This window comes from Schistocerca serialis, chromosome 6 (genome assembly GCF_023864345.2).
Source record: "Schistocerca serialis cubense isolate TAMUIC-IGC-003099 chromosome 6, iqSchSeri2.2, whole genome shotgun sequence".
NCBI classification, from domain to species: Eukaryota; Metazoa; Arthropoda; class Insecta; order Orthoptera; family Acrididae; genus Schistocerca; species Schistocerca serialis.
Window position 1 is genome coordinate 559,271,938 of NC_064643.1, and position 25,718 is coordinate 559,297,655.

Sequence of the window (25,718 nt, forward strand, 5' to 3'; positions counted from 1 at the left end):
CATTCCAATCTCACACGCACATGCTATCTCCCCGAAGCATCTGCATAGTTATTTTCCCTTCTCTGCCTCTCTCCTCTTCCCTTTTCCCACCCAGCACAGCCTGTACCTTGAGCCCAGCAACCTGTCCATGCCCTGTCCCTATTGTACACTCCCACAGGCAGCACTACAGCATCTTCCCCTTACTCTGCTATCCCTCTCCCTCCCTGCCCCATGCCTCTACTGTACCCCACATCCCACGCCAGCCAAGATTGCTACTGACCACAGTGCAGCCTTAGCAGCGACAGGTGGCAGTGGCCACGTTTGTGTATGTGAGTTGAGTGAATGGATGGATGAGTGTGTGTGCATGTGTGTTTGTTTGTTTTACTGCATCTGAAGGAGGATCCTGCCTGACAGATTATAATATCCAGCAGCTGGTCTCCTTCTAATGTGCCTTTCTGCTGCTCAGCACCTTCTGTATGTTGCGAATAGCAATCTACCCATTTCATATTGTTCTTATTCCATCTCAGATTTTCCAGTGTCTGAAATTACAATAGCTTACACACAGTGTTCCGTTTTAGTCATTACTAACTAATTTAATTGGCATGATCCATTTCCATGGCACACTGTCATTTCAGGTGCTTTATTCTTGCTCTTCATGAATGCTTTAGAATTTCTGACTTCACATGCTTGGTTTGCAATATGTAGAGAATGTTTGATAGTTTGAATTTGCAGGAATATAATTAAATATTGAAATAACACCCCATTACCACAGCAATGGATATTAATACTTGTGAAGTACACACACACACACACACACAGTGTTACAGCACCACAGCATTTGACTCTGTGAATATAATAAAATATATTTACAAAGCTTGAAAGAGATTACAGAATTCAGTATATTACATCATTGGTGCAAAGACAAATTTATGACACAGCTTACTGTGAGTATTTTATATGGCAGATAAATTACTCGATAATGTACTCCTATCTGGAGTTTCCATTGTTAGATAAATTACTCACTAACAAAGACAACTTCAGTTATTCAGAAGTGTTTGTATTGTTCAGTCCTTTCATTTATAATTCTCAGTACACAATATGTAAGGCAACACTCACTGCTTGGCCAACAGTGGGTGGGAATTGTAAACACAGGGCTGAGGCTATTGCAAACTTTGTGAAGTAGAGTTGTGTTCCCAGGTGGCACTAGAGGAGCACTGGGCAAAAGAATTTCCCAGGCACCGTATGAAGCAGCTAAGTGACTTGCCTGACAATGAGACAGAACATGAAGCTATAATGCCAGGCCTCATGTCGAGCTATGAAAAGAACCTTCATCTAATTCTATATAAGTTCAAGATACACAAAAATGTTTGTACCAATGAGACAAACTCATTACAACTAACTAACAAGAGCTGTACTAAAAAATTAAGAAATTTACAATAGTTTGCAGAAATCAGTATTTCTACAACAAACATACAAAAGTTAACAGCACATACATGCATAAAGACATAGTCAAAAGCAATACATCAAATGACAGCTGAAAGTGCCAGTTATCATCACTGATCACCTTGTATCACAATTGGAAGTATAAACAATATAAACACACATTTTAATTATGTTTGATTGATGGAAATGTCCTAGAACTCTAAATCCTTAACATATGTATGTAATGTGAATACAGAGTTTTGAGGCCATAACCAGTCCCATTCTCCTAATGTGTTATATATGCTGATTTAAGATGTATTTAATAATTAATAAAGTAATTATTTATTTTAGTAATTAATAAAGTAGCATGTCATTTGAATATGGTGCAACCTAAGTAAATTCTAAGAGCACAATTGAAAAGACCTCAAGGAGCTATAAACAGGCCATGTTTATTTATAATTAAATATTTAATGAGGGTTCTTTCATTTACAGTGATGAGCACATGTGAGAAAAATACGTGTTTTGTTGTTTATTAGTGAGCCAGTAGATTTAGAATGGTCCACGAAAATGACCAGTGAGGACCTCATTTCCTCAAATAGATTCATTTTATGGCTGATATGATCTGTGTAAAATATCATTAGGTCATTTCATGTACTTGTGGATTGAAAGCTAGTTTCTTTTCTATGTGTTTCATTCTCTGATTTTGCATACCATTAGTTCTTAAGAAAATATGGAGTATTGTTAAGTAATGAACTGTCTCACAAGCATAATTCTTTTATATCCTAGATATTTATTCTAAAAGCCATTGTTTTCCAGAACGTTACAACAATTTATTATATGCATCAGCAGACGTAAATAACATTACATTGACAGCAACTAATTTGCAACACTTGTGATATGCTAGTCACAGTGCAGACAGTACTTGAGAATTCACTGTGGAGAATCATATAAACATGTCAGATATATTTCTGTGGATGACACTCACCAATGTTGATACCAGTCTGGAATTTTTGTCATTCATTATAAACAAATGCATTCCACATTATTGTCTTGCTGAGCAGAAAACATAAATTTAAAAGATGCTTATTTGACAAATATTTGAAAGGTCAAAGATAAACATACATAATCTAGTGAAAAAACAGGTCATTATTCTATTTACAAAGTAGATTCAAATGAAGAACAGATGTGAGAACAAACATTTATAAGTCAAATTTGCTTCTGAGGTAACTGGGTCCTTGTTAAAAATACAGAGAGCATTTGAAAAGCCACACACAAACTATTCTGCAGTTGTATGAGTGGTTATTACATTTTTGGCAATCAGAAGATGCCAGAAGAGTAATATACAGGATACAAAAGAAGAAACTTATGTTTTAGTCCTCTTTCTTTTGGCTGGTTTTTCAATAGCTTTTATACAAATATATTTACAGTTTGTCTATGAGTATATTCCCATTACAAAATTTTTTACAATATTTTGACAATGTTAAAGTATAGAACCCATAAAGTGTAGTTCCATGCTTTAGCAGTGAGGGTCACTAAGACATTTACTACTTTTGGATTCTTGAGAGTGACAGAAAAAAATATGTTTTGATTGTATTTTGTTCAATGAACAATCATGACAGTTCTTGAAATATGATGAAGATCATCAGTACACTGTATCTTTACCACTCTAAAACTGAACATTCTTCCAAATACTTTTCCATTGTCTTATAAAGATGTGTACGGGCTTGGAAGAGGTCATTCCTTTCATCTGCATAGCTCTGCAATGAGGTAATGACATAAATGTGATCAGTCAGTCAATTATCATGATTAATTGTAGTCTGAATACTAAAACTAGTCTCTTCAGAATAGACACTTACCATTTGCCTGAAAAGAATATTTTTACTCTGTAAGTTTTTAGCAAGTAGCATAGAATGTTGATAGTTAACATTGTCATCCATTGTTCCATGAATTAAAAAGAATTTTTTGTTCCTTATGTTCTCAGTATCGTTGAGAACATCTGATGTAACATAGTTCTCAAGATTATCTTCCACTGTAGGGAGGCCCATATACCGCTCTGTGTACATGGCATCTGGACAACATAAACATATTTATTAGACTAGTCAAATAATGTTACTAATAAACACTAAATTTATTTATTCATATCAGAACTTTAAAACATACGGTAGTGCAGCCAACTAGTTATGGGTGAAACAGCGATGCCGCACTTGAATATGTTTCCTTTATCTTTTGCCATGATTTGTGATGTCACATAACCACCATAATTCCAGCCCCATACAGCAATTTTAGAACTCTCAATGAAGTTCAATATATCCAAAAGTCTCCTAGAAACAATTAAGTTTACATGTTTTTCAATATAGTAGTTCATTTTGGTGGCAGTAAAGGTAAAATGAATGAAGCATTCACATTTTTTATGGCTTAACTTAAGGAATGTCTTTGCTATAAACAAATTACACCTTAAATATTCATTTACAGACAACAAGTTAAGTAATAAAAACTGTGAAAAATCCAGGATTGGATGTAACAATATTGCAAAAAGGGTAGCTGCTACTCACCATGTAGTGGAGATGCTGAGTCACAGATAAGCACAACAAAAAGTGACAGAAAGTGAGGTTTCAGCCAACAAGGCCTTTGTTGAAAATAGAAACACACATACTCGTGCAAATGCAACACACACACACACACACACACACACACACACACACACACACACACACATGACCACAGTCTCTGGCAGATGGAGCCAGTAGGGAAAACTGTATTACTTATAGATAAAATGGGAGACTGGAGACTGATGTGATCTACAAACGAATGAGTGGTGTATAGTTCTCATCCTGGCAATTTCTTCACTACAACAAGAGAAGCACTTTAAAAAGTTTTAAGGGAGAAAGACTTAAAAAAAGTTTTACATGAAAGCAAGGCAGCATATCTTGCATGTACAAACATTTTCTGAAGTAATCTACTTACATTGGAAACTACACACATCAAAAAAGTTTTGCATCAACCCGGTTCTCAGAACTCCAGAAGATAGACATTGACTGTGGATATTGTATCATAGACATAGTCCCTTTGACTGTTCAGAGATGTCACTAAACCTGCCCCAAGATACAAACAACCATGTATGAGCAGTGCCTATTAGACAGAGGGCATCCAACAGCCAATCAATTCCATTCATTTCCACCTGGAAGGAGGTACACAGCTCATGTTGTCCGTAGTTCAACCATGCCTAGATGGTCAATACCTCGGTTCAATCATGTCCGAATTGTTACTTTGTGCCAAGAAGGGCACTCAACAAGGGAAATGTCCAGGTGTCTCGGAGTGAACCAAACCGATGTCATTCGGTCATATAGGAGATACAGAGAGACAGCAACTATTGATGACATGCCTCGCTCAGACCACCCAAGGGCTACTACTGCAGTGAATGACTGCTACCTACGGATTATGGGTCGGAGGATCCCTGACAGCAATGCCACCATGTTGAATAATGCTATTCGTGCAGCCACAGGATGTCATGTTATGACTCAAAATATGTGCAGTAGGCTGCATGATGCGTAACTTCACTCCCGACGACTGTGGCATGGTCCATCTTTGCAACCACAACACCATGCAGTGCGATACAGATGAGCCCAACAACATGCCAAATGGACCGCACAGGATTGGCATCACGTTCTCTTCTCCGATGAGTGTCACATATGCCTTCAACTAGATAATTGTCAGAGAGGTGTTTGGAGGCAACCCAATCAGGCTGAATGACTTAGACACACTGTCTAGCAACGTGGAGGTTCCCTGCTGTTTTGGAGTGGCTTTATGTGGAGCCGATGTATGCTGGTAGTGGTCATGGAAGGCACCGTAAAGACTGTATGATAAGTGAATGCCATCCTCCGACCGATAGTGCAACCATATCGGCAGCATATTGGCGAAGCATTTGTCTTTGTGGGTGACAATTCATGCCTCCATCACGCACATCTTGTGAATGACTTCCTTCAGGACAATGAAATCACTCAACTAGAGGGGCCAGTATGTTCTCCAGACATGAACCCTATCGAACATACTTGGGACAGATTGAAAAGGGCTGTTAATGGACGATGAGACCTACCAACCACTCTGAGGGATCTATGCCGAATCACTGTTGAGGAGTGGGACAATCTGAACCAACAGTGCCTTGATGAACTTGTGGATAGTATGCCACGACAAATACAGGCATGCATCAATGGAAGAGGGTGTGCTACTGGGTCTTAGAGGTACCAGTATGTAAAGCAGTCTGGACCACCACCTCTGAAGGTGTCACTGTATGGTAGTACATGCAATGTGTGGTTTTCATGAGCAATAAAAAGGGTGGAAATGATGTTTATGTTCATCTTTATTCCAATTTTCTGTACAGGTTCCAGAGCTCTTGGAACTGAGGTGATGCAAAACCTTTTTTTGATGTGCGTATGTTTCCCTCACAGGAAGTGATGCATCAGCAAAGTTATTGATGTAACAACATTAGCCTTTTTGTTGTCGAGCTCAGTTCTGAAGCACTGTTATAGTGAGAAATCAGTTTCATGTGAAATTAAGAAGATAAATATGCCGTACTTTTACCTTGTAACATGAATTTGATCTTCAACTTCAAACTGACCAAGATTTCTATAAACTTCATGCATTATCCTGTCACCTTTGCAGCCTGATCCCCTTCCTTCAATGACAGCATATACAACACTCCTGTTTACTGTTAAATATGTTCGCCAGTCCACCTCATATTTATCTGTTATGTCACAGGAAGATGGCGCACTGAACCTGCAAATTAGATTTTCAATACGTTACATGATATTATGATAAATATTTTATTATTATAATAATACGCCGGCCGCGGTGGTCTAGCGGTTCTGGCGCTGCAGTCCGGAACCGCGGGACTGCTACGGTCGCAGGTTTGAATCCTGCCTCGGGCATGGGTGTGTGTGATGTCCTTAGGTTAGTTAGGTTTAAGTAGTTCTAAGTTCTAGGGGACTTATGACCTAAGATGTTGAGTCCCATAGTGCTCAGAGCCATTTGAACCATTTTTATAATAATACTGGAATACTTTAGAGCTAGTTGAAATGGACTTTCTTCTCACTCACCACAGCAATAGCAGATTGGGTATTGTTTGCAAGAATGTAAAGAGCTTGAAAAACATATATATCAAACTTTGAGAATATTCTTTTTCAGGAACAGGAGTATGGCAGAATGAAGAAAAATAGCATAAACTGATGCCAAAAGTTACACTGATTTGTATGGCAAGAGCAACTTTTGAGATTCAGAAATGAACTTACATGTACACATATACAAACTGTAAGACTCAGATTTAGGCTACTCAGTAGCATGAATAAACAATCACCAGGACAGAAATTTGGCCAACAAACAAGAATAAATGCATGGAAGAAGCACTGAAGCATAATTTTAAATCCACTGGTTGAGGTATTCCAATGCCAAATATACAATGCATATGTGCTAGTATTCAGTCATTCACACATTATGTACTATAAATCTCATCATGAAGGAGAGAAGTCAGGATGTGGAATTCATCACGTTATACATTAACAGGTGGAAGCAACTACCGCAGCAGACTTCTGTAAAGTATACTAACAACACGTTATGACTAGTATTAACCATCTCATAATGATTAATTGTGGGAATTTCTTCAAAATTACTTTATATGTGTTCTTCTATAATGAGAGAAAACCAGCTACATATTTTAACCACTGTCCCTCCTCTTCAATTACTAAGCTGCTGTTTTATCTGATACTGTAATTCGGACAAATCATTTATGTAACTTTACACAGAGCACTATCAGCTGTCTATATACTGGAAAAGAAATCATGATCTGTATAATTTAAATATTAGAATTACATGGAATATACATCCAAGAGTCCATGTATTCTGGTAACTATGAGGGGCATTCAATTAGTAATGCAACACTTTTTTCCTTGGGAAATTTAAGTTGGAAAAACAAAAAAATGTGGCATTTGTTTTGGTACATCATGGAATATTTACAATTCAACCTCTATAGTTACATGAAGTTCGAATAGGTGGCAACGCTATACATAGCCTTCAAAATGGTGTCTGTAATGTAGGTGCGTTCCAACCAGAATGCTGTCATTGAGTTTCCATTTGGCAGAAAACCAGAGTACTGCAGATATTTGTAGGTCATTGCACAATGTCTATGGAGACCTAGCAGTGAACAAAATCATGGTGAGTCATTGTGTGAGATGTCTGTCATCATCGCAACCAGATTGCTGGTCATCTGCACACAGCTGTGGATCCTGCAATGTTGGAACATGTGGACACTCTTATTTGAGGTGACTGATGACTCACAATTGATCAAACACCTTGCTGCACAATTGGGCATCTCCGTTGATAGTGCTGACATACTTGTTCATCACCAGTTGGGGTACTCAAAGGTGGGTATCCACTGGGTTCCTTGCCACCTAACAGAAGACCATAAAGAGCAATGAAGGACCATCTGTGTGGAATGTTTTGTGTGTTACAAGGCTGATCATGACAATTTCTTGTTGAACATCATCGCAGGCAATGAAACAAGGGTTCATCACTTTGAACTAGAAACAAAACAACAATCCATGGAGTGGCGTCACACGACCTCTCCTCTGAAGAAAAAGTTCAAAGCCACATCCTCAGCTGGAAAAGTCATACCGACTGTCTTCTGGAACTCTGAAGATGTTATTCTGTTTGATGTTTTCCCTCACAGTGCAACAACCAACTCTGAAGTGTACTGTGCTAACCTCAGGAAATTCAAGAAATGACTTCAGCATGTTCATTGTTACAAAAATGCAAACAAACTTCTCTTTCTTTATGACATTGCAAGCCCTCACACATGTCTGTGCACCTGGGAGGAACTCACGAAACTTGACTGAACTGTTTCTCCCCATCCACCCTACAGCCCAGACCAAGCACCTTCCTACTTCCATCTGTTTGTCCTAATGGAGGAAGCAGTACATGGATAATGGGGAGGTTATTGATGCAGCGAGATGTTGCCTCTGGTGTCAACCAGCAGAGTGGGATCATGGGAGCATACAGGCCCTCCCAGCAACGTGGCATAAGATGGGTCATATTGAATGGAGATTACGTTGAAAAATAGGATTTTGTAGCTAAGAGAGTGGGGACTTATATGGTGTACTGGAATCCTGAATAAAACCAACCTACTTTCAAAAATAAAATGTGTTGCATTACTTACTGAATGCCACTCATGAGTGTTGTAGGTGTAGTAAGGGCACTGACATACAAGCTACACAAAAGCTACACAAAAACAAACAATAAAATGTTTCATCAAATGATTTATCCAAAATTAAGAAAGAAAATATAGTGGAGAAACATTTTACATGACTTTGAATGAGGTGCCAATTAAGAATGCCATTCTCTTTCTTGATATTTGAAGGAATATCTATTGAAAAATTTTTGGATTGAAAAATTGCTGAAACTCTTTTACACCTTTAGGCATGGGTGATAGAAATATGTCAAGGCCACACACCAGTAACCTGCACAGTCTACATACTCCACTAGACAAATATCCTCTAGTGCTCTTTAAAGTTCTATGATTCTGAGTCAAACCTCAAACTTTAAATTCTCAATCAGCATCTCATTTGCTGTACATGGTTTGAAGTACATTTAAAGACATGTCAAATGTTTACAGAATGAGATTTTCACTCTGCAGCAGAGTGTGCACTGATATGAAATTTCCCGGCAGATTAAAACGATGTGACAGACCAAGACTCGAACTCGGGACCTTTGCCTTTCGCCGGCAAGTGCTCTACCATCAGAGATACCCAAGCACAACTCATAACCCATCCTCACAGCTTCAATTCTGCCAGTACCTTGTCTCCTACCTTCCGAACTTCACAGAAGCTCTTCTGTGAACCTTGCAGAACTAGCACTCCTGGAAGAAAGGATATAGCAGAGACATGGCTTAGCCACAGCCTGGTGGATGTTTCCAGAATGAGGTTCACAGAAGAGTTTCTGTGAAGTTTGAAAGGTAGGAGATGAGGTACTGGCAGAATTAAAGCTGTGAGGACAGGTCGTGGATTGTGCGTGGGTAGCTCAGATGGTAGAGCACTTGCCTGCGAAAGGCAAAGGTTCCGAGTTCGAGTCTCGGTCCAGCACACAGTTTTAATCTGCCAGGAAGTTTCATGTCAAATGTTTCTCTAATCTGTTTCTTCTTGGTTCTAGACAAATCATTTCACAATAAATATTACCAAACTTTTTTTTTTTTTTTTTTTTTTTTTTTTTTTTTTTTTTTTTTAAAAAAAAGCTTTAGTTTAAGTTTTGTTCAGAAAGCATGATCTTTTTGACTTCTCATCTGCTTTTATAGTGTAATGTCATGAATTTAGTATCTGATTCAAGGAAGTCCATTTTGAGAGTTAAATATCACAGTGAAATAATTTATTACGCACAAAACAACTGGGCCTCGATGAGATGAACTTTTTGACATCTCATTTGCCTTCCCAGCGCGCTCTGTTCTCAAAATGTCTTAAATTTAATACTTGATTCAAAGGAACCTTTTTGACAGTTAAACATCACATCCATGGAACTTTTTATGTGCAAAAGTAGCAAGGTCTTCAAGAAATGTTTTGATACTTCATTTACACAGGTAGCAGCTCATGAAATATTTCAATTTTCCCTCAAATAAATAATTTACTTTTTTTATTGCCCAAATTATTTTCAAGCAAATAAATGCCTTTTTATCAAAACTATTCCTCACAATGGTCAATTTGATGTCACATTTGTCCATTCCTCCTCTTTGTTTGGCTATGGAAATTCGAACAAAAACCCATTGCGTAATTTATAGTTAGGCTTACCATATGCCCAAGGTTAACCTGGACAGTCCTGGTTTCTTTGTACTGACCAGGATAATGTACAGGGTTGCAAAAATATCCAGGGATTGAGACTCTGATGACAGGAAAGAGGTTTTATAAAAATTGTAAACCTATATGTTCGATACTGCATTTTTAAGCATTCTCTTATGGCTGTACCTCTCTTGCCAATGATGAAACAAGCACTAATGTTGCAGGGGAAGAGTGGCTATGGGTTCCACCACTGCTTTACACTTAGTCATTTGGCAGCACAATAGGGGCAATGTGTTTATGTTTTTTTAAAATTATTTTATCTCTATTCCTTGTTTGTCTCATCATTCAGCAATAGGCATAAGAAAGTGTGTGTTTAACGTTAACTTACAAAAGGAATATCACTTTTTGAAATTATGTAATGACGATAACAAAGAACATGTTTGCTGCACACTATGTAACAGTACATAAAGGAAATGGTGATACTAAAGACCATGTGGAAACAGCTAAACATAGTAGTACTATTAATGCTACTGCCTCACCAAAGTTTGATAAACCCAAAGATGGGGTTAACGTGATCCGGAGTGTGCCACTAAAGATGCAACATTTTCACAGCAAACTGCTAGATATGAACACCATTTCTGAAAAGAGTCATGTGTAGAAAAAAATGCAGCTGAAGAAATAAATTTAATGTTTCACTAAACTGTTTTAACTAATTTCAAAAATGTATCCTGTGTCGGATCCAAAAAAATGTGGTAACATGTCTCGGGTTGGATTGAAAAATAATGGTAAACCTACTTATTGGGGGGAGTATGGTTTCCACTCTACTCAAACAAAACAAGGCAACAGATTATCTCATTCACAAGGAAAATAATTAGTGCATGACATCTCCCAAGTAGGAAGGTGCGCTTCCTTACATTCTGTGCAAAAATGCATAGCTGCCAAATCACTACAACTGTACGATTACCACCTATTCTGGGAACTTGACAGTGTTTATTATTATGTCAGCTTTTGTGCTTGTTTTATGCACCCAGCCGTGTTCATTCATGTACAAACTAAGTCACAAAACTTTTTCCTCCTGAATACGTTTTGCTAGATTAAAGATATTTGCAATCTATTTTCACATTAATAAACAGTCATAAATAGCTTTTAAAATAATGATCAGTGCTTTTTTTAGTCATATTAACCATCAATTTAAGACATCAACATTGATTTTCAAATAAAATTTTATATACAGAATGAATCAGAAGTCATAATCCTATGTGACAAAATCTACATTGGTGATTCAAAAGTTTTGGCCTGTAGGACAAAGTCATATTCAGGGAAACGACAGGAACAGTCATTCAAAGCAAAGAAGTGTTATAAACATGGCCTCTACAGTGCATATCTTAAGAGCTACAAGCACTTATTCATCTTTGATGCTGTTAAATGAATCTATTCTACTGTAAACTCTTTGCTTTTCATATTCTGGGAGGAAATAATGTGGACCAAAAGAAGAAAAAAATTTTCTAATTAACATGAGCTCTAGAATGCTTACCTTAAGAGCTAAGAGATGTATTTCATAGCAGTGAAGATGAATAATGAATACATCATAGCTCCTAAGGTATACATTTTAGTGCCCACGTTTACTCAACTTTTTTGCTTCATATGATCATTCCTGTCATATCCCAGGAAACGACTTTGTTCTACAGGCCAAAATTATTGAATCACTAATATAGACTTTGTCATATGGGACATGACTTCTGAATCACTCTGTATGTCTTGAGACCTATGAAAGAGTTATATTACTAGCACACACAAAAAAGAACAAATACATGTTTCTAAGTAACAGTTTTTGTCTACACAAATTCAGTGATATAACTGTTTTGTAGGTCTCATGACAAGTTATTGAATACAAATGCATTTACAATTTGGATTTTCTCTTTGATTAGCAGTGAGCTGAATACTATGGAACCCAGAATTTCATGCCACTCACAATGGTAACATTGGCATTAAGTGGGAAACTGGGTATTTATTGTCTTTCAGTCAATATGAATGAAGTGGCATGGAATCAATATTTTGAAACATAATTTTTTCTGGGAGCTATGTCAAAGTTAATTTAAAATATGTTGCTTGTGAAAAAATGTATATTTGATTTAAAATTCAGGAGAATGCTGCTTCTGCTGCTGAGTCCCAGTGAGCTGCAAATCATCCTACATAGGCTTCTGTACCGTACACAGTGCATGCACTGCCCATCACAGCTGCTGTCCTCCAAGCCTGGGCATGTGGTGCCACCCTTAGTAGAACACTGGCGGCAGTTATATATCGCACTGAGCCAATTGTCAAACTCACAGACTGGCCGGACTGAAGAACATTCTGTTTTGATGCGGGATAGTACAGGGTTCCACATGCTGCTGAGAGGAAACCCCTTGGCCCCTTTTAATCAAATTATCCACCAACCTATTTCAATTGCCTCTTTATAAACATTGTCCCAAAAATTTTAAAGTGTTGGCAACTATTGCAGTTTCATCAGATTTCTTTTCATACCATGACCCTCGTTTAAACAATGTTCTGCTACCACCAATTTTTCCAGCTGTTACAGCCTGATATGATGGCAATAATCCATGCATGCACCTAACATGAACTGTGCAAATTGAATGGCTGAAGTAAGCCTTCCCACAATGACATGGAATTTTGTGTATACCAGACTTCTGAAGCCTCAAATCATCTTTCACAGAGCAAAGTAGTGCCCTAATTTTGGAAGGTGGACAGAACACACTCTTAATGTTAAAATGCCTTAAAATTCTTCCCATCTTAGACGATATGCCCCCGGCATAAGTAATTAAGGCCGCCAATCTATGCACCTCCAGTGATGGTCCAAACTCCATAGCCCAATGAATCTGCTTCTCTGAGTAACCATTTTCCTTAAAAACAGCCATCAAATGTGCAAGTACTTGGGTTAAATTATCAGCATCAGAAATGACATATGTTCTGTGTACCATGGTCCTAAGGACTCCACTGCATTGGTATGATGGACGACAACTCGTAGCATGCAGGTACCGATCACTGCACATCGGCTTTCAGTGAACACCATGTCCCAGATTACTATTTGGTATTTTGTAAACCATAACATCCAAGAATGGAAGCATCCTGTCACTTTCAACCTCCGTAGTAAGTTTAATCTGAGTCATCACCTTTCCCTCCTTCAACCCTCTCCCCCACTGCCCACCTTCTCTCTCCCATGGTCCACTCCATCTGACACAACCGTCAGTGCCAGCAGCGGACAATGTAACCACACAGGTGTGTGTGTGTGTGTGTGTGTGTGTGTGTGTGTGTGTGTGAGAAAGAGAGAGTGCTCTCTGAAAAAGGATTCTTCCAAAACCTTGCTAAGTTTGCAGTTTTGTTTCTGTGGCTATTGACAATCTGGCACTCAAACTATTTGAAGAGTTGCTCTTTGTACTCCTTAAATTATTACATGTGCTTCTAATCAGAGATGGCACATAGATATATTGCAGCAGTTGGAAGAACCATGGTTTCTGCTGCTATGTTGACAAAAATTATTACTTCAGGCATGTTTTATAATTCAGAAGCTTCCAGAATCATAAAGCATTTTGACAATAAAAGTGAGAAGCCATGAGATGGACAGTGTGTATGCAAAATAATTTTGCACTCATATCTACTACTTTTGATCCATTTTGATGACGGTCTTAATAATTTAATATGATACTAACTGATTTTTCATTGGTACAAACCACTGTAGACCTAAAAATTATTTATGAATTAAAATGAATTGACAGGACAAATGTTTGACTAACACTAAATTGAAAACAAAATTTGACTTCCATTACAAATAAATCTGATCTATGAAGACTTTTGTTCCACTGCTCTTTACTAATTGTCCACAAATCAGCATCTCCTTCCTCCTTCCCAAAGTACAGGGTAGTTATAATTAAACTTTCACTACTTGAAAGGGGCCCTATGAAAAATAAGTGGCTGCAGGATACTGAAACTTTTTGGAAACATTTTTAAGGACACGCAGAAGAGAAACAACAAATAAACCATTAAAAGAAACAAATTTTAATTTCCGCATGAGAGGGTAACATCAGCTAATTGTGCACCATGTTTACATTCCAGGTTACAAATTTGCTCAATGTGATGAACATCTGCATCCATGACAGCCTGGAACCGCAGTAGAGATTGCTCTACTGCTACCCAAAACATCTCAGGTGGAATGCTGGACCATGGAATGTTCAGCTGTCATTATACAGATTATGTACTGCTTGAAGATCACACATTCAGCATTCTCAACCATGGCAACAGTCACTTTTTCAACAATTCATGGTGTAATTGACTGTCAGCCTCTTGCAGGAACAGTTTCCAGATTGCCATTTAATTCAAGCTTCTGAAGCATGTTCTTCAAACCAGTACAGAAAGGGGACTTCTCCATATTCCTTTAATGTATCAATACTCATTCAGAGCAGCAGCACTATTGCTGTTGTTTTTATAAAATAAGTTTATGAGTAAGGCCCTGCTCACCTATGTGGACTGTCTGCAACTGTAATGTACACTGCTGCTTGTGTTTCAGCCCTATGTCACTTTATTGAGGCTAACAGCAAGTCCTGACACAACACTAACACTATTAACAAGCAAATCCTGCAGCAAACAGTCTGGATGTCATTTCTAAAAAGTTGGGTATCCAGATAATAAATAGTTTTCTGTCTACCTGACTCGAATAGTGAACGTTTAACTATAACAACCCAGCATTTTACTAATGACAGTGATAAAGAGTGGAACATGTTGGTTCGAAAATGAGACGCCAGAAACATCAGTCACATGATGGCAAATTAATAAAGTAGGCCTACATGAGATGAAATCTGAATTCTTGATTATGTTAATGATTGGCTATATGAATTTCATAACAATGAATAATTTATAATTTCTTTGAAGGCCTTTTGCAGTTTCCAACAATATTTCCTTCTTTTTCTTTCTCTCTATGTTATTTGAAAAACAATACCATTTCAGAAAGTGGAAAATGCCATTATACTTTGACAATGTTGTCACAATGAATTCACCACATTGTTTCAAGAAGTGTAGTAACTGCACTTATCTCTATTGTAGTTCTTTTCAATTATTTTATTTCACATTTGTGACGAGTACTCTAAACTAGGACCAGAAAGTGGTGCTTGACCTTCCAGTTGAGCCTTTCATGCATTTCACATGGTTCTACTCAAATTTTAAGTTGGTATGTTTCTCTCCATGAATGCCATGCCCTCAGTTGGAAGAGCAGTGCCTGTAAAAGACAGGTGCCTAAGTTTGTGTCCCAACCCGACAACCAGCATTAATTTGTCACAAACGTGTAAAAATAAGTAGAAATATCTTTTCTCATAATTTTTTGGTCTTCTAATTATTTCTAGGTGCCCTATTCGGCTTAAATTAGTTATCAGTTAATGTCTTTTCAATTATTTTTAATAACAGTTAATTTAACACAAAATATACTCACACATCTACAACCAAAGGATACTTCATTTTGCTTATATCCCAGGTTGGAGGTAACCACAACCTGACCTGTGCTTTGTAATCCTCTGGGACATCAACTTGCAGATTCATAGTTGCTGGGAGAAGAGTAAGACTTAAACGTTCTTTCAGCTCTTTATTTTCTTCCCACACCATTAATCTCTTCTGCTCCTAATACAAGGGAAAAGGAAACAACACACTTATTGCCAATCTATGTTTAAAAACAACCATATGAGCAGGCCACAATTATGATAACTCACAACTTAAACTGCTGACAAGTAAACTTCTGATTTAGTTGGAGAATTCATTTTATCTTCAGAATGATGTCTAAGAAGTCAGCTGAGCAATATGTTAATTAAGCGCAGTTCACCTGTCAATGGAAAGCGATGCACTGATATACTGATAGGCTTTTTTGAGTCAGCAGCCTTCTGACTGGTTTGATGCAGCTTGACACAAATTACTCTCTGGAGCCAACCTCTTCTCCTCAGAGCAGCATTTGCACCTTACTTTTCAATTACTGGTACTTGTTCAGTGTTCTCAAATCTATGCCTACCTCTAGAGTTCCCTCAGGTACCATGGAAGTTGTTCCCTGATTTCTTAACACACATCCTATCATCCTGTCCCTTCTTCTTGTCAGTGTTTTACATATTTTCTTTTCTTCATTAATTCTGTGGAGAGTCTCTTCATTTCTAATCTTATCAGTCAATTAATTTCAGAAACCATCTGAAATGCCACATCCCAGATGCTTCACTTCTCTTCTTTCCCAGTTTTTCCACACTTCATGATTCACTACTGTACAATACTGTGCTCCAAATGCACTTTCTCAAAAATTTATTAGCCTTTGCCTGATAATAGCAGATTTATTTGGACCACAAATGCCCTCTTTGCTTATGCCAGTCTGCTTTTTATGTCCTCCTTGCTTTGTGTATCATGTGTTATTTTGCTTCCAAAGCAGAAAAATTCCTTAATGTCATCAGCTTCATGGTCACCAATTTTGATGTTAAGTTTCTCACAATTTTCATTTCTGCTACTGCTCATTACTTTAGACTTTCTTCAGTTTACTCTCAGTTCATATTCTGAACTCATTAGACTGCTCATTTATTTAAATGGGTCCTGTTTTGTTCTCTTTCAGTTAGGATAGCAGTGCCATCAGTGAATCTTATCACTGTACTAATATGTGTGGGCCATTCACCATCACTACCAGCAATGCTTCTCATAGCAGCATTATGCAAGTGGCCCAACTCAGTGAAGCCACAAGAGCCACATCAGCAGACAACAGAATATCATGCAAACTCACCAGGCTGGCAGGCAGCAGCAAGAACACCACCAGACATCACTTGCTTGCAGACCTGCCTGATTCCCAGAGTCATGTGGCCACAAATAGATTCAGCTACATGCTGGTGCCACTTAGGTGTTTGAACCAGCACAGACCTCTCCAGGGTAGTCTTTCCCTTTGAATTCTCTGGGACATGTTGTGATCACAGCAGTGGTCCAACAATTAGAGCTCTCACTAAGGAAAACATCGGAATCACTGACATCGTGCTACAGCCAGTCACTGCCACCAGTGGAGTTATCAGTGTTTCCCTCAAGCACTGCCAAAAAGTGGCCTCCCACCAAAGGTAGCTAAAGGATTCTGGTATTGGGCATTGTCACCACCTTACATTGTAACTGTTCTCCTACAAGTGAACTATGACACTGACTTCATCTGTTACTGGGGCCATCTGCCCATTTATGAACTTGTGCAAATTCAGTGATTACCACACACCACTACAAACAACTAATTAAGGTGCGTCAGGAAGGAGATTTTGTTTCTGTACTTATTAATAAATTTGTTCTACACCAGTTACGTGGGCTGTGTTTTTCATGTGCCTAAACTATTACAGGACACATCAGATACCCTTTCACTTGAGTTTGAAACTCATTCCTGAACCTTTCTTCTATTTCCATCATTTCTTCTTTGACGTATAGATTGAAGTGCAGGGCAAAAAACTGCTTACCTTCCTTACAGCCTATTTAATCCAAGACCTTTGCTTTTCATCTTCCAGTCTTATTGTTCCCTCTTTGTTCTTGAACATACTGTGTATTACCCATTTATCTTTATATCTTATTCCTATTTTTTCATGATTTTGAATATCTTACACCATTTTACACTGTTTAGGTTGACAAAGCCTATGAATGTGACTCAATTATTCCTAAGTCTTGTTTCCATTTCAAGAACAATGTCAGAACTGTCTCTCTGATTCTCCACCTTACTATAGCCCATCTGATCATCATCTAACAGATTCTCAATTTTATTTTCCATTTTTCTGTCATTACTTTTGTCAGCAGCTTGGATGCATGAACTTACTGTGCAATAGTTCATACATGTATCTACCCTCACTGTCTTTGGAATTGCGTGAATGATATTTTACTGAAGGTCTGATGATATGTCTTCAGTCTCATAGATTCTGCACACCAATGTGAATAGTCATTTGGCTGCCACTTCTGCCAATGATTTTAGAAATTCTGAAGGAATGTTATCTTTCATTTCTATATTTGATTTCAATTCTTCCAAAGCTCTGTTAAATTCTCTGTAGATTCTAAAACTGGATTCCCAATGTTTACAGTATCAACTCCCATTTCTTCTTCTATCACTGCATTGATCCCATACATCTTTCATATTGACTTCCATTTATTCTTCTATCACTTCATGAGACCAGTTCTCCACTTCATGGAGGCTTCTGATGTACTCTTTCCACCTATCCACTCTCTCCTCTGCATTTAGCAGTGCACTTCGCATTGTATCTCTTACTGTTGCTGCCCTTGCCTTCAATTTCACCAAAGGTTGTTTTGATTTTTTAGTGGTAAATTGGTTCATCAAATTACTATTTATTTTTCAGTTTATTTACATTTTTCTTGAAGCCAATTTGGCATTGGATTTCCTGCATCTTCTATTTATTTCATACACACATGACTTACCTTGCTCTTTTCCTGTATTGCCTGAACATTTCTGTGCTTCCTTCTTTTGTTGATCAGTTGATGTATTTCTTCTGTTACTCAAGGTTTCTTCTCTGTTACTTTCCTTGTACTACAAATGTCTGCTTGTGTCTGTGTATGTGCGGATGGGTATGTGTGTGTGTGTGTGCGATTGTATACCTGTCCTTTTTTCCCCCTAAGGTAAGTCTTTCCGTTCCCGGGATTGGAATGACTCCTTACCCTCTCCCTTAAAACCCACATCCTTTCGTCTTTCCCTCTCCTTCCCTCTTTCCTGATGAAGCAACCATTGGTTGCGAAAGCTAGAATTTTGTGTGTATGTATGTGTTTGTTTGTGTTTCTATCGACCTGCCAGCGCTTTCGTATGGTAAGTCACATCATCTTTGTTTTTAAATATATTTTTCCTGCATGGAATGTTTCCCTCTATTATTTCCTTGTACTATGTTTGTCTGTCTGGATTCTGTGATTGCTGTTTTTAGATATGTCCATTCCTCTTGAAATGAATTGCTACTTTGGTATTCATTATTACAATACCCACAACCTTGGAACACTTCCAACGCATCTCATAGTACTTCAGCTCCCCCCCACCCCCCACCCCCCCCACCCCCTCCCTCTTTTTTTTTTGCATCGATTCTTCTGGATGTGTCTCCTAAACTTCAGTCTTTCAGTCTACTCTTCGCTCTTCGTCATTAGTAAACTATGATATAAGTCCACATTTGCTCCATGGTATGCCTTGCCATCCAATACGTAGCTTCAGAATATCTGTCTGACCACAGTACTGCATAAAAATTAACTTGTAAAAATGAGGCAGAGTATCTCTGGATTGTAAAACAGCAGTACACACAGTTAGAAAGCACATACACAACTAAATACACAGAATTTGTAATAAGACTTTCCTTTTCTACTGCTACCATGGCAGTAAAACATTCCTCTTAATGCTACAGATTTCCTCACTTGGGTGTGAAATCATGAACTGCATAAGACAAGAATGGGTTTGATTTTCTAAACAAACAAAATTGTAATTTTTGCAAAACTGCTCATTGGATTTTAGAAAGTGAAATGCAGTTAAATTTTTTGCTCTGATCTTTGATACTAGCAATAGAGATACCAAGTTCCATTTGAAAGATCAAAGTTGATACCTATGCCTCTGCAATTAATAGAACTATGAGAAGAGGCTGTATGCCATTCAGTGAGGAGTTTCTTATAATTCATCCGAGCAAAAAATAGAATGATGATGTCTTAAATAGTTCCATAAATATTTATGGCAAACAGCATATCTGAATCACCGACTATACCAACCAGATCAGTAATTTCTTATTCTTTCTTCCAAATTTGATAACTTCATATATTGAGCAGAAGATACCATGATTACAGCTTTTTGTTTATCTGTTACATTTATGCTGTAAAAATACCCAGTGGTCACTGAAAATTCTTAACTAGGAAGAGAGAGACTGGAGAAAGGAGAAGAGAAAGTTGAAGGTGAAAGCTCCTTTTTCTGTATTCTGTTTTTACTTTTATGTGAACTTCACCCTTCTACATCTTCTTCCACTTGATGCTGCTGACAATATCAGACATTCTTCAGATTGGAAAAAATAAGTGTGCTCACCTTCTCAATACCACTGATTACAAAAACGAACTGATTTACTTGGACACTAAGAAATGACAACATTTTTTAGTATTTTTATACCCACCTGCAAGATCACTTGTAATGAATTTGTTTCCTGAGATTACATATTACAAGGAAAATATATTGTCTTCTATGATTACAAATTATATTACGTTAATTTGGAAAACCGTATATTTACCTACAAAGGTTATCATTCATTGAAGGAAAGAATCAGGAAAAAATATTTCGTAACAATTACCTTATTGTATATGTAAGTTTCTGGAACCTCAGGGCCTAGAGTTTGAAGAATGTAGTATGAATGATTTTTACTGAATATTGCGTTATGGTATCGAGAACTGAGATTACATGTGAGACACTGCACAGAATAGTAAGGGAAATTTGGCTTGTCTGATACACTGTGCAAGTGAAGTACTGCTGAATTTCCAGGTAAAGTTGCCAAGAAATATCTGAAACATGTCAAAATATTATTAACAAATAATAATATCAGAATTAAAACTGAATGATTCTTAACTAGCAACTAAAGCAGAAAGAAAAATCTGCAGAAATGTGAGAGACACATTCAGATAGGTAGTACATATAGATCAACCCATACGCTAAAATACTTTTCAGATGACAGCAACTTCCATATCACAGAGGCTTTTACACAATTATTTGTGTGTGTGTGTGTTTGTGTGTGTATGTGTGTGTGTGTGTGTGTGTGTGTGTGTGTGTGTGAGAGAGAGAGAGAGAGAGAGAGAGAGAGAGAGAGAGAGAGAGAGAGAGAGAGAGAAGGATATCACACAAAATGCCATCAGATGAGCACAGGAAAATATTCCAGAAATTTGCTATATATGTTCACAAAAACTGGATGCTATGTAGATGCGCGTGTTGAACAATCCAAAATATAAATCAGCCTTTCACTGCAAAAATGATAATGTGATTATAATAGCAAAAGCAAGCAATGTTTGTTGAACAAGAAAAATTAAGAGTGTAATCAACCCTTGTCTCCAATTTCACACAATTATTACTATACACAGCACCATAAAGATATGATGGATCAAGAGAAAATTAAAGTAGAAATGGATAAGAATCTCATGGTACAAATGCAGACAACTTCATATAAAAAAATGGAAACTCTGGGTTGGAATATCAACAATATAGGAAAAGATAGATTGCTGCCTACCATAAAGACACGTTAAGTTACAGATACGCACAATTAAAAGACATTTATACATAAGCTTTTGGCCACAGCCTTCATCAGAAAAAGAAAGTGAAACATACTTCACTCATTGACATAGTGTGAATCAATGGTGTGTCTGCAACTTAATTCATCTTCTTTACAGTAAGTAGCAGTCTACCTTTTCCTGCATTGTTGAGATTTTACGAAACTTTGCATGGCTTGTTAACAAGATACCAACCAGAGCTGTGTAAAATTTTGTATAATGTACTAGGAGCTCCATACCAAACAAAACACAAAAAAATTAAGAGTGTGCTTGTCGAACACAGCGTTTCAAATTAAAGTTGGTACAGCAGAAGCAAAATTTAAACCCATAGCAACAGGATGCAATAACATTAGCAGCACATTAGGTTTCACTAATATTATAGGAAATAATGGTATCAGAAGCTCCAGCAGTACTGTGGAAGCAGTACTACTGACTATATATGAACAATAAATTGAAGCAGTTAAACAATGGAAAGTCCAGGATGAAATAAAAACAATCTGGAAATGATAGAGTTTTACTCACCACACTGAGGAGGCACTGAGATGCAAAGAGGCACAATGAAGAAAACTGCTAAAATACATAACTTTTCAGACAAAGTCTTTCTTCTGAATAGCATAAGGACTACATCCAAAACGTTATATATTTCATCCGTCTTTTTTCGGTGTGCCTGTCTGCGACTCATTGCTCCTCTGCGTGGTGATTAGCAACAATATATCATCCAGAATGAGATTTTCACTTTGCAACGGAGTGTGCGCTGATATGAAACTTCCTGGGAGATTAAAACTGTGTGCCGGACTGAGACTTGAACTCAGGACCCTTGCCTTTCGCAGGCAAGTGCTCTACCATCTGAGCTACCCAAGCACGACTCATGACCCGTCCTCACTGCTTCAATTCTCCCAGTACCTTGTCTCCTATCTTACAAACTGTGAGGACTCACAACCCGTCTTCACTGCCTCAATTCTGCCAGTACCTCGTCTCCTATCGTCCAAACTGTGAGGACGAGTCATGAGTCGTGCTTGGGTAGCTCAGATGGTAGAGCACTTGCCCACAAAAGGCAAAGGTCCTGAGTTCAAATCTTGGTCAGGCACGCAGTTTTAATCTGCCAGGAAGCTTCAACAATATATCATTTCCATACTGTTGTTAAACCAAAGTAGTTGGTAGTTACAGCAAGGATAACATCACGTAAAAGTGCAGTCAATCAAGAAGATTAATAGAAATAACAAAGCAATAATTCAGACTCGAAGATGGTTTACATGAACTGTCACTGCTTTATTTAGACAGTTCAAGAGCCTCACTGAAATGCCCAAAACACTCCAGAGGGATATAATACAAGAAAGGCAGTGCATGTTGTGAAAGGCCTTACTCTCAAAATTCTTCTAGGCCACATCCCATTATGGCCCAAGAAAGATATTAATGTTACTTCCTCGAACATTCATCTCGCATAATGCTTATCATGGTAAAATTAGATCAACCAGGTTTAAACAGTTGGACTGTGACAATCTAATTTCCTATGTATCATATGTGAATGGAACAAAAAAGAGAGAAGAGGGAAATTGTAGACATACACTATGTGCCTTTGACCACATACTGTAGTGGCCTGCAAAGAACAAGATAATTTATATGTTAATGTAGGTAATTTGTACAATCAGACAGTCTCATTCAGGAGCCAGGAGCCACCAAGGTCAGTGTAATCTAGCTGCCTCAGTCTGTTTGGGATATTTGTAAATTGCAGTAGTATTAGTATTTACAGTCATAATGTTGAGGAATGTTGAGAACATGAGCATATGTACTAAGGTCTTACAAGTGGACATGTAATTGCAGTAGTCAGACAGATATATGTTTAAGGCACAAAGATGAGGAATGATTAACAAGATTAATAACTGGTATGGATGGAGGACACAACGCTTTGTTTATCCACAATTGAAGATGAGAACCCAAGGCTCAAAATACATCATGCATTGAAATAAAATCATGATAATGACTGTTGGTGGTTGTTCTTTATTTTACAATTATCTATTGTACCACTTATTAAGATTTTTTCTGTTCCATTTGTGGATGGAATAAAGAAGAATTACAGCTGCTGTATGAGATTTTATTAGCTTAATTTTAGCATCACCGTCTTGTGGGAGTAAAAAGATTGATTAATCAAGTGTGATCAGCCAAGAACCTTTTTGTAGGTACAGACTATCTTTGCTAGTTCTTGTCTGGTTTCTGTTATGTTGGATTCATGTATTCTGTCTGTGATAAAATAAAAAGGTTCTACTACATTTGAAATTAGTGTACATATTGTATGTAGGTGATTGTGTCTCTACATAACTGGTGACTCGAAGAAGAACTAGTTTTATAGCAGACAGGTTATTTTTATGCAGTTTTCAGCATTATGATTTCATCATAGAGGATGGGGTTAACCTATTGTGCACTGACAGTGATGAACTCCAGCATCTCTACCAGGAAATCAAGATTTTGGAGCCCTCCTCACCTGCATAATGGCCAAGGGATGTAGTGACATGCACCAGTATGATGTTGGGCAATATGCTGCCGGCCACGCTGAGTGGTCACTTTACCATTAGCATATATTTTACGTAAGACTATATTTCAGGCATCCCCACAATGGCAGGATGGGACATTAAGCCTAATGTGGCAGTTCTCTTTCTTTCATCTGTGTTGCAACCACATTCCGGAGCAACAGATTTTCTGCTACCTCAGTTGGTGCGAACATATCTCCAATATCCAATGGCCCCAAGCTTCACACTGTTCACACCCATGTCCTGCTATGTTCTGATTTCATTCCAGCCCTCCTATAACCTCCAAACACAACCTTTTCTGATTTTGCTCTATGGGGATCACACATTTGATATACATGGGCATGCTGAAAGATAATCCCTCCAATTTTCTTGTGCAAAATTTCATAATAATTTTTAAATAAAACAAAAATTACTAACATTCTATATCTTTCTTCTTCCTGTCTAAATATTTGCAGCCCTCTGCTGCTGGAGGGCTCTGAATTGTAGCGTGTAACATGATGGTATGTAACGTAAGTATATTGGTGCAAGAGAGACAGTGTGCTATAACCAAGTTTTGAGTTCAAGGAGTTAATCTACACATAGAGCACCCTCCCCATCAGCATGACAATAACTGAGCACATACAAGTGCTGCAACATTTGCAACAATCCAACGCTATGGATCCACTGTCATCAACCATCATCCATACAGTCCCGACTTGACCCTGTCAAATTTTCATCTATTTCCAAAACTTAAAGAATACGTTTGAGAAATTAACTTTGATAGTAATAACGCAGATCTCCAAAACTTAAAGAATACCTTTGAGAAATTAACTTTGATAGTAACGAAGCAGTGCAAGCAGAGGTAAGGCTGTAGCTCTGTCAAAGAAGGTAGACATTTTACAGTGGAGATATTAATAAACTGCTCTCTCGTTGGGAAAATGTCTTCATTGCCAGGATGACTACATTGAGAAATAAATATGTAGATATGAAGAATACAGATGTAAAATGTTAATAATGCTTGATTTATTTAAAAAGCTTTAAGAGATTGCACATAAAATATTTAGAGGGATTACTGTTCAGCACGCCCTCCTATTACAGAAAGATAGATGCAACAGAATATTCACTGAGAGGGCAAAACCTGCATGGGTCATACCTTTAGAGGGCAACACGCCTACGTCAATCAATATGCAGTGCACTGCCACACCCATATTGCTTACACCTGCTTTGCCAATGCCCTGAACTGACCATGCAGTGAAGTTCAAATCCCCCAATCCCCCTCCATCCCCAGTGCTCCACATCTAGTGGTGGGAGTCAGGGTGGGGTGGAAGGGCTGTGTGGCTGTAAAACAACTGATTGAGCCAACAAGTCCTTTATTGAAATTAGGCATCCCCCCCCCCCCCCCCAACACACACACACACACACACACACACACACACACCACACACACACTACCACAGTCTCTGGCTGATGAAGTCAGACTGCAAGCAGGAGAGCATGATGTGAGAGGCAAGGGGCTGGTGGTGGGAGTAAGGAGAAGACAGAGGCAGGGAGGGGGAGGAGTAGCAGGGTAGGGGTGGGGATTGGTTTATAGTGCTGCTTGTGGGAGCGTACAGGGACAGGGTGGAGAGAGGATAGAGCAGCTAGGTGCAGTCAGGTGGTTAGACGGAGGGTGGGGGATAGGTCTGTGTGTGTGTGTGTGTGTTGGGGGGGG

The 25,718-nt window shown here is 38.1% G+C and overlaps 1 protein-coding gene across 1 annotated transcript in view; it reads right to left on the bottom strand.

The window, feature by feature from the left end:
* Positions 1-822: 822 nt before the first annotated feature.
* The window catches only part of LOC126484156 (venom dipeptidyl peptidase 4-like), a 282,662-nt gene continuing 257,766 nt past the window's right edge, over positions 823-25,718 (bottom strand). Inside the window, exons 11-16 of the mRNA XM_050107552.1 lie at positions 20,540-20,747; positions 15,688-15,872; positions 5,980-6,174; positions 3,562-3,722; positions 3,258-3,469; positions 823-3,158 (exon numbers count right to left, since the gene is read on the bottom strand). Of these exons, the coding sequence (XP_049963509.1) occupies positions 3,060-3,158; positions 3,258-3,469; positions 3,562-3,722; positions 5,980-6,174; positions 15,688-15,872; positions 20,540-20,747 (1,060 nt within the window). The 3' untranslated portion in view covers positions 823-3,059. The remainder of the gene's footprint in view (positions 3,159-3,257; positions 3,470-3,561; positions 3,723-5,979; positions 6,175-15,687; positions 15,873-20,539; positions 20,748-25,718) is intronic.